Raw genomic sequence first — 8,786 nt, forward strand, 5'->3', positions numbered from 1 at the left:
TACCTCCTTAAGATGGTGCTTTGATGCATGCACTGCTCTGGTGAATCATTGCAGTATAACCCTGAAAGGATCTCCTGTGTCTGACATTGAGTACATTGGACAACTTGAGCTGACAAACTCAGGGTGCATGGGATACCCTGGATGCAGACAAGATTTAGAGTCATAGAGTCTTAAAGGTGAACAGCACAGAAACAGACCCTTTGGGCCAACTTGTCCATGCCGATCAGATATCCTAAGTTAATCTAGTCCCATTTGCCAGCATATGGCCCATACCGCTCTAAACCATTCCTATTCATCTGCCCATCCAGATGCCTTTTAAATGTTGCAATTGCACCAGCCTCCACCACTTCCTTTGGCAGCTCATTTCATACATGCACCACCCTCTGCATGAAAAAGTTGCCCTTTAGATCCCTTTTAAATCTTTCACCTCTTACCTTAAACCTATGCCCTCGAGTTTAGGACTCCCCAAACCCAGGGGAAAGGCATTGCCTATTCACTCTATCCAGGCCCCTCATGATTTTATAAACCTCTAAGATCACCCCTCAGCCTTCAACACTCCAGGGAAAACAGCCCCAGCCTGTTCAGCCTCTTCCAATAGTTCAAAATCTTCAACCCTGGCAACATTCTTGTAAATCTTTTCTGAACCGTTTAAAGCTTCACAGCATCCTTTATATAACAAGGAGACCAGATTGACAATCTGAAATTGATGATTAACGCATTGATCAGAAGACCTATTCCAGACAACATGACAGAGCACAGTGCCAGCCTGAGATAGCCCGGTTGGAATCCGCTTGCAGAATGAGTTAGCTGGGTTTGCAGTGCCTTTTGTTTTGCTTTTAGATCAACCTCTTACATGCTATACTGACAGTTGTAGTAACTGAGCCTTGGTGAGATGGTGTGCAGTGGCAGTCGGGGGGGGTGCCTCTGGATTGCAGGTAAGCAGACAGAAGCCAGTGACACTTAGCTTTGAAAAACACAGAAGATCACTGAGTTTCTTTCTGCAATGCCAGCCATCCCACTTCACTGGTAACATGTGCACTTATCTTTGTACACCACAGTCTTATCAGGTTGGCTCTTTCTGGTGATCCATAGGAAAATAGACTGCACTTATCTCCCCCCACGTATCCACATTTTGGTAAGGCAAACCAGGGCAGGACCTATACAGTTAATGGTAGGGCCCGGGGTAGTGTTGGCAAACAAAGAGACCTGGTTCCTTGAAAGTGGAGTTGCAGGTAGACAGGGTGGTGAAGAAGGCATTTGATATGCTTGCCTTCATTGGTCAGTGCACTGAGTAGAGGAGTTGGGACGTCATTTTGCAGGTTTACAGAATGTGACTGAGACTAGACAATGGTATTCTGTGTGCAAGTGCCATTTCCAAATTTCTGTCTTTGGAAAGAGAGGGCATGTCCATGTTGAAGAAATCTTTTTCTTACTTACCTTCCATGATGTCTTGCTGATCCTTTGAGCTTGGGACATTTCTAATTGACCCTCTTGCTTTGACAGCCTGTGTACTCTCCTTAAATCTGATAGAAAAGCCCATCTTCTGGCTTGTGAGAATCACAGTGAATGATCATTTCAACTTGGGAGAGTGGGGTAGGGGTGACAGTCAACATTTGGAACTCAGAAACAAAACCAACATTTTCCCTCATGGGAAGATTCTGCTCTCTGGTGTGGAGATTCAAGTTTGAAACAAGAGATAACATGGGGTACATATAATTCTTAAACAAAGACTCATGAGGGAAACAGATTCGCAAGAATAAGAATGTGTTGAAGATCAATTCTGTGACAAGCTTAAGGCAACCTATCAGGAAACTAGTTGTAGATACTTCACCTGTTCCACATGGAGCACTGCAATCAGTCCAAGCTCCAAATTTCCAAAAGAATTCTGGTTGTCCTATTGTGTTCTCTTCCTCTGTGTCTTTCTTGATAGTATATTCATAACGAACACCAGGGTTCTTTTCTTGGAACAGTAGCTGTAAGTTAAGAGTTTCATCGTTAAATGAATTTCAGACAGAAGCCAATCACTCCAGTTGCAAAATCTAGAGATATTTAATATGCAACAGAATTGCACTTGAACTGGATTGGCTTGATTCACGATTACTGAGGTTCATTTGATTTAGAAAATTCAGCTAAATATCTTCTTTGGATTCAAATTTCATCAAACTTCCATCAAGGGAAAGCACTGGAATCAATCATTAAGTAGGGTCTAGCAGGGCACTTGGAAAATCTTCATGAAATCAGTGAACAAGAGAGAGTATTGTTGTGAAAGAGAAATCATGTTGGACTGATTTATGAACAGTTCCTTGAAGAAATAACAAGCAATGAAGTGGATGTACTGTACTTTGATTTCCAGAAAGCATTTGGCAAGGTACCTCTTCAAAGATTACCTTGCAAAATAGGAGTTCATGGTGAAAGGGGAACATATTGGCATGGTTAGAGATTTAGATGGAGAGACTGGGCATGAATGAATCATTATCAGGCTGACAGAGTGTAACAAGTAGTGAGCCACAGAGATCAATGATTTGGATAACCAAATGAATGGTTGCAAAATTGCTGCTGGTACAATGATAAGTATAAGAAAGCATGTTGTGTGGCAGTCAAGCAGAATAAATGTCAGTCAGCAATGCCTACATCCCAAGATTGGATTTAAAAAATATAGATAGGTAAAGTGAATGTTTTGGTACAGTTGTATACAGTTTGGTAAGGCCGCATTTGGAGTGTTGCTTTTAGTTTTTACTCTCCTTATTTATGTAAGGTTGTAAACATATTAATTAGGAGAGAGTGACTACTGCAGATGCTGGAGATCAGAGTTGACAGTGTGTTACTGGAAAAGCACAGCAGGTCAGGCAGCATCCGAGAAGCAGGAGAATCGACGTTTCGGGCATAGGCACTTCATCAGGAATGAGGCTTGTAGGCTGGGGGCGGGGAACTGAGGTATAAATAGTAGGGGAATGGGGCTGGGGGAGGGTAGCTGAGAATGCAATAGGTAGATGAAGGTGGGGGAGAAGGTGATAGGTCAGAGAAGAGGGTAGAGCAGACTGGGATAAGATGGGGGTGGGCGAAATGAGGCCATGTAATAAGAGGAGGAGAACCTCTTCAAGGTAATCATCCTTGCAAGGAAACCTTCCTCTGCCACCGCAGCAAGTGCAAAACCTGCTCCCACATCTGCCCCCTCACCTCCGTCCAAGGTCCGAAAGGATCCTTCCACATCTGACAGAAATTTACCTGTACCTCCACAAATGTCATCTACTGTATCCGTTGCACCGATGTGGTCTCCTCTACATCAGGGAGATAAGACGCCAACTTGGGGATCATTTCAGAGAACATCTCTGGGACACCCGCACCAACCACCGACCCATGGCGGAACACTTCAACTCCCCCTCCCATTACACAAAGGACATGCAGGTCCTGGGCCTTGTCCATCACCAATCCCGAACCACTTGACGCCTGGAGGAAGAACGCCTCATCTTCCACCTTGGGACCCTGCAACCACATGGGATTAATGTGGATTTCACAAGTTTCCTCATTTCCTCTCCCCCTACCTTATCCCAGTCACAAGCTTCCAACTTAGCACCATCCTCTTGACCTGTCCATCATCTTTCCTATCTATCCGCTCCACCCTCCTCTCCAACCTATCACCTTGAACCAGGTGCTTAGGTCCCAAAAACTTATCAAATTTAAATCTGATGGTTTTGACAACAGAGGACCAATCCAATTGTAAAGATAATATTAGGTCAACAGGGGTATAAAAGAAGAGGACAGTTGGAAAAAGTCCCAGGCTACCTGTCATCTGAGAGATGACAGCTATCAGCTCATAAAGAAAGCACCATCTATTTATCATGATACCGTGGCACACCACCTAAATTCCTGAGAGAAGAATCTACAGAAAAACCATTCCTGATAGAAGAACCTACAGAGAGAGAACCTTCCTGACAGAAGAGGCACAGAACATTCTGGAAACATATAACATGACTGCAATTTTTAGATTAGATTCCCTAAAGTGTGGAAACAGGCTCTTCGGCCCAACAAGTCCACACCGACCCTCCAAAGAATAACCCACCCAGACCCATTTCCCTCTGACTTAATGCACCTAACACTATGGGCAATTTAGCTTGGCCAATTCATCTGGCCTGTGGGAGGAAACCCACGCAGACATAGGAAGAATGTGCAAACTCCACACAGACAGTTGCCCTATGCTAGAATCAAACCTGGGGCCCTGGTGGTGTGAGGCAGCAGTGCTAACCACTGAGCCACCATGCTGCCCTGATACAGACTAAATTCTATTTTGTTATATGAAAGCGACCTATATTTATTGGAACAGCATTACATTAGAATTTTGTTTTATTCGCTAATAGTTAGTGGTTAGAAGGGAATTATTTGTTTGTTACTCGTTTAGTTAATTTGTTCACTGTTAGAGTTAGATAAATAAATTGTTACTTGTTAATTTTAAAGTAAGTGCTGGGATTTATTTTATTTCACCACTGGAAGTTGCTGAGAAGCACCTTACACCACGTTTCACAATCCTTTTATAGATTATAGGAAGAGGCACTCCTCTTTGGGTGTTTTTGGTTTTAGTTCTCAGAGAGGGGTCAACCTCCGTTTTATAACAATGGCTAATTTGAATGGGGGATGTTATCTTATGAGGAAAGATGAAATAGACAAGGTTTGTATCTTTTCCAGTTTAGAATGACAAGAGGTGATCTTACTGAATCATTGCAAGGTACGAAAGGGAATTGACAGAATGGATGCTAAAAGATGTTTTCTCTTGTGGAAAAGACTAGAACCAGAGAGAGACAGTATAAAAATACAAGGAGTCTCTATTTTAGGGCAGACAGGAGGAGGAATTGGTTTCTTGCAGAGAGCTATGAATCTTTCGGACTCTCTTCCCAATAGAGTGGTGGAGGGGAGATCATTGCATTCCTTTGACGTAGATGTGGATAGGTTCCTGGCTCACAAACATGGTGAAAGCTGTCTGGGATAAGTAGGAATGTGGATTCAAAGCCATAATCATACGACACAGAACGAAATCACATTAGCCATGATCATAGTAAATAATGGAGCAGGCTAGAGGGATAAATGACCTTTCCCAGTTATTTCTTCATACATGCAAATGTTGAATGTAATGCAAAATCAAATCTAAATTCTGATTGTGTTTCCTTTTTAAGCTTTGCACTGAATTTCATTATTTGCTTCTTTTTGTTTGATAACCATGACCCACACTGCGGTTTAGATGTGGTGACTGCTCTGCAGTGTCTGTGGCTATCCTTTATGTGGGAGCATGCAGAGTGAGTTAATCAGTTATCTTGTCAGTGTGGCTTAGTCTGCAATTGTTTTCCATCCACAGATAGACTTCCAGTAGCCAGCAGTGGGAGACTTTGCTCATGGTTTTACACCTTACCTTACAGTCACAGAAGTTTAGCAGAGCTTACCCAGAGCAGACAGGTGAGATTCCTATCTATCTCAACAAGACATTGTCACTCCTGTCATTATCATGAGGCTATTAAGGGATAGATTTTTCTCCAACAGGGGATCCTTTTATTCACAATCCTATCACATATCCTTAAATTGAAAACAGGACAACATAAAGACCTTTTAATCAGACCCTAATTTTTAATTTGAGCATTCACCAGAATATTGCTATTGTAAACATTTAAACTGTGCTATTATATTAATTATGTTCAAAGATTTTTTTTCAATTTAATTATAATTAATTGTACAAAAAGCTTATTTTTTCTCTCTTTGTGCTTCTGGAATACTCCAGAAGTTGTTTACTGTCTTAAGTCTGACTCCCTTTTCCTACATATTCACAACTAAATTGAAAGCAAGATTCCACATGTACCTTTTTCTTTTGAACATCTATTTTATAAATCTTCCTGTATTAGTTTTTCTTGGAATGCAGTGACGTTGGCAGGACTGTATTTTTGCCCACCTCAAGTTTCCTTGAGAATTACCACAATTGTAACAGCATTCAGAAGTGGAACTTTCCATCTTAGAGCGAAGTTCATATTTTATGAGGAGTAAATAATAGTACAGCACAGGATTGTGCCCTTTGGACCACCAAGCCTCTGCTGACACATGATGCCTTTCGAAACTAAAATCCTGTTGTCTCTATGCGGTCTGTATCTCTCCATTCTTTCTTTGTACTCATTCATGGAATGTGGGCATTGCTGGCTGGGCCATCATTTATTACCCATCCTGAATTACCCAGTCAGCAAATGAGTCAACCACATTGCTGTGGGTCTGGACACACATGTAGACCACACTAGGTAAGGTTGGCAGTTTCCTTCCCTAAAGGACATTAGGGAGCCAGATGGGTTTTTCCAACAATCAGCAATGGTCATCATTCGACCCTAAATTGCAGATTTGTATTATTGAATTCGAATTCCATCATCTGCAGTGGCAGCATTTGAACCTTGATACCCTCAGGAAACTCTCCTGCACACATTGAACAAACACTGACCCATCTAACGAACTTGAGCTATAGCTTTCCCAACTATAACAGCTATAACTTATGAGCTAAGTTTCTGGATTAACAGTCCAGCAATAATACCATTAGACCATCAGCTCCCCAAGCCTATTCATGTATCTATCAAGATGCCTCTTAAACAAAGAACAAAGTACAGTACAGAACAGGAATAGGCCCTTTGGCCCACCAAGCCTGTGCCAACACATGACATCATTCTAAAATAAAAAAAACCCTGTGCCTCTGTGTGGTCCATATTCCTCTATTCCCTGCCTATTCATGTATCTGTCAAAATGCCTCTTAAATGTTGCTATTGTATCCGTCTCCACCACCTCCTCCGGCAACACATTCCAGGCAAGTACCACAATGTGTGTAAAAATCTAGACTCTTACATCTCTCACATCTGCCTCATTTACCTTAATCCTATGCCCCCTAGTAATTGACATTTCTACCCTGGGAAAAAGGCTCTGACTATCCATCGTATCCATGAGTCTCATTATTTTGTAAACTTCTATCAGGCCACCCCTCAGGGTTTCACATTCAAGTGAAACAATGCAAGTTTGTCTAATCTCTCTTCAGTTTTATCAAGCTGGCCCCAACCTTCTCTATCAGGACCAATCAACTCCTCAATACTTAGTTAAATCCCAGGGTCAGCTACATAACACCCCCATGTGAGCATTAATTGGCCATTTGAGATATCAATTAGTGCATGTGCATCTGCCACAGTTTTAGTTTTTAGTAGGAACAGGGAGTAGGTTGGTAGGCAGTGAGCATATAGCACCTACTGAATTTTACTTTCCATCTGGCTCTCGACCCACTTGGCATTAAATCTAATTCTGCTTCTTATTTCAATCTGAATTGCAGAATCATTTTACAATATGTTGATATGAAAATATAAATTCATGCTGAGTAATAGATAACTTATTAATTCAGTAAAACTAATTAAATCACAATCTGTTCATAAAGAACCACAGCAAAGATGATCCTGTGTAATCAAATCCTTAGATGCTGGTAGCAAGACTGTACATGCATACTTATTATTCCATCGAGGGTGAGTTTTCAACCTTAGCCATGTTATCTCAGGGCTGTTATACCAATTATGATGATAAAGTGTCAACTATTTATACATTGTTCCATAAAGTTCTCAAGGCTGAATATTTAAAAGGGATCCAAGATTCATCCATTATCTCATTGTGTGATGCAATACTAAGCCAAGATATTACCTCTTTTCACATCATTGGCTTCCATATTCTGATAAACTAATTCATGAGCACACTGAAAAGTTCTGGGACATGTGAATAGCTTTTTAATGAGCCACTGAATAAATGTGGGATCTTGTAATGTAGGGAGGCTGATGTGTTGCAGCTACCTCACAGTCCTGTCTGATCAGGAAACTCAACCATTCTTAATGTCTGCCATAGACTATTCAGATGGACTTACAGATGGTGAGACTGGAACCCAGACTACCTGGACAAGAGGTAGGGCAGTTATGATTGTTCAAGTAGATCAGGCAGTGGTAGACTGGTGACTGGTCAGATACTTGTTGGGTATTTATTTTAATCGATCCGTTTGGACATGCCATGACACACCCATGAGGTGGGTGAGACTTGAACCTGGATTTTCTAGCTCAGTGGGAGGAACACTATGACTGTGCTTCATTGGAATACTATGAGGTTAGGTGGGTTATGTGGCAGTTAACATGCAGGTACAGAAAACTAATGAGAAGGCAAATGATATTAACATTTATTACAAGAGAATTTAGAATAAAGATGTCTCATTACAATTAAATGGAGTCATGCCATTAAATGGAGTACTGTGTGTAGTGCAGTTTTGCTGACATAGATAAAGAGAAACTAGCAGCAAGACAGGCCATTGGCTCTTGAGCCTGCTCCACCCTTCAACATGATCATGACTGATTCTCTCCAAACACAACATTCCTGCTTTCTCTCCATATCGTACAGATGCCTTTAACATCGAAGATTTAACATCATTTCCTTGAACATATTCAGTGTTCTCTGGTAGAGAAATCCACAAATATGATACCCTCTGAGTGCACAAATATTTGGTCACCCAAGTTCTAACTGGCCTGTTATCTCCATAATTAAGAAAGAAAATACTTGCCATGGAGGGAGTGAACCTGCACTCCAAGGTATCTTCGTTCAGCAACATTCTCTAGGACCTTACCATTAAGTGTATTAGTCCTGCTAAGATTTGCTTTCCTAAAACATGTTGATGGAGGGAGTAGGGAGAGTTTGGGAGTTATGGGGTTGGGGGGGGGGGTGCGTTAAATTGTCGGTGGGATGAGTTGGGGTGATGAGGTGAT

General features: G+C 41.6%; 1 protein-coding gene across 1 annotated transcript in view; it reads right to left on the reverse strand.

Moving 5' to 3' along the window:
* The window catches only part of LOC122542599 (A disintegrin and metalloproteinase with thrombospondin motifs 12-like), a 565,140-nt gene that overhangs the window by 122,932 nt on the left and 433,422 nt on the right, over positions 1-8,786 (reverse strand). Inside the window, exon 16 of the mRNA XM_043680588.1 lies at positions 1,832-1,973. Within this exon, the coding sequence (XP_043536523.1) occupies positions 1,832-1,973 (142 nt within the window). The remainder of the gene's footprint in view (positions 1-1,831; positions 1,974-8,786) is intronic.

The sequence above is a fragment of the Chiloscyllium plagiosum genome, chromosome 1, assembly GCF_004010195.1.
Source record: "Chiloscyllium plagiosum isolate BGI_BamShark_2017 chromosome 1, ASM401019v2, whole genome shotgun sequence".
NCBI classification, from domain to species: domain Eukaryota; kingdom Metazoa; phylum Chordata; class Chondrichthyes; order Orectolobiformes; family Hemiscylliidae; genus Chiloscyllium; species Chiloscyllium plagiosum.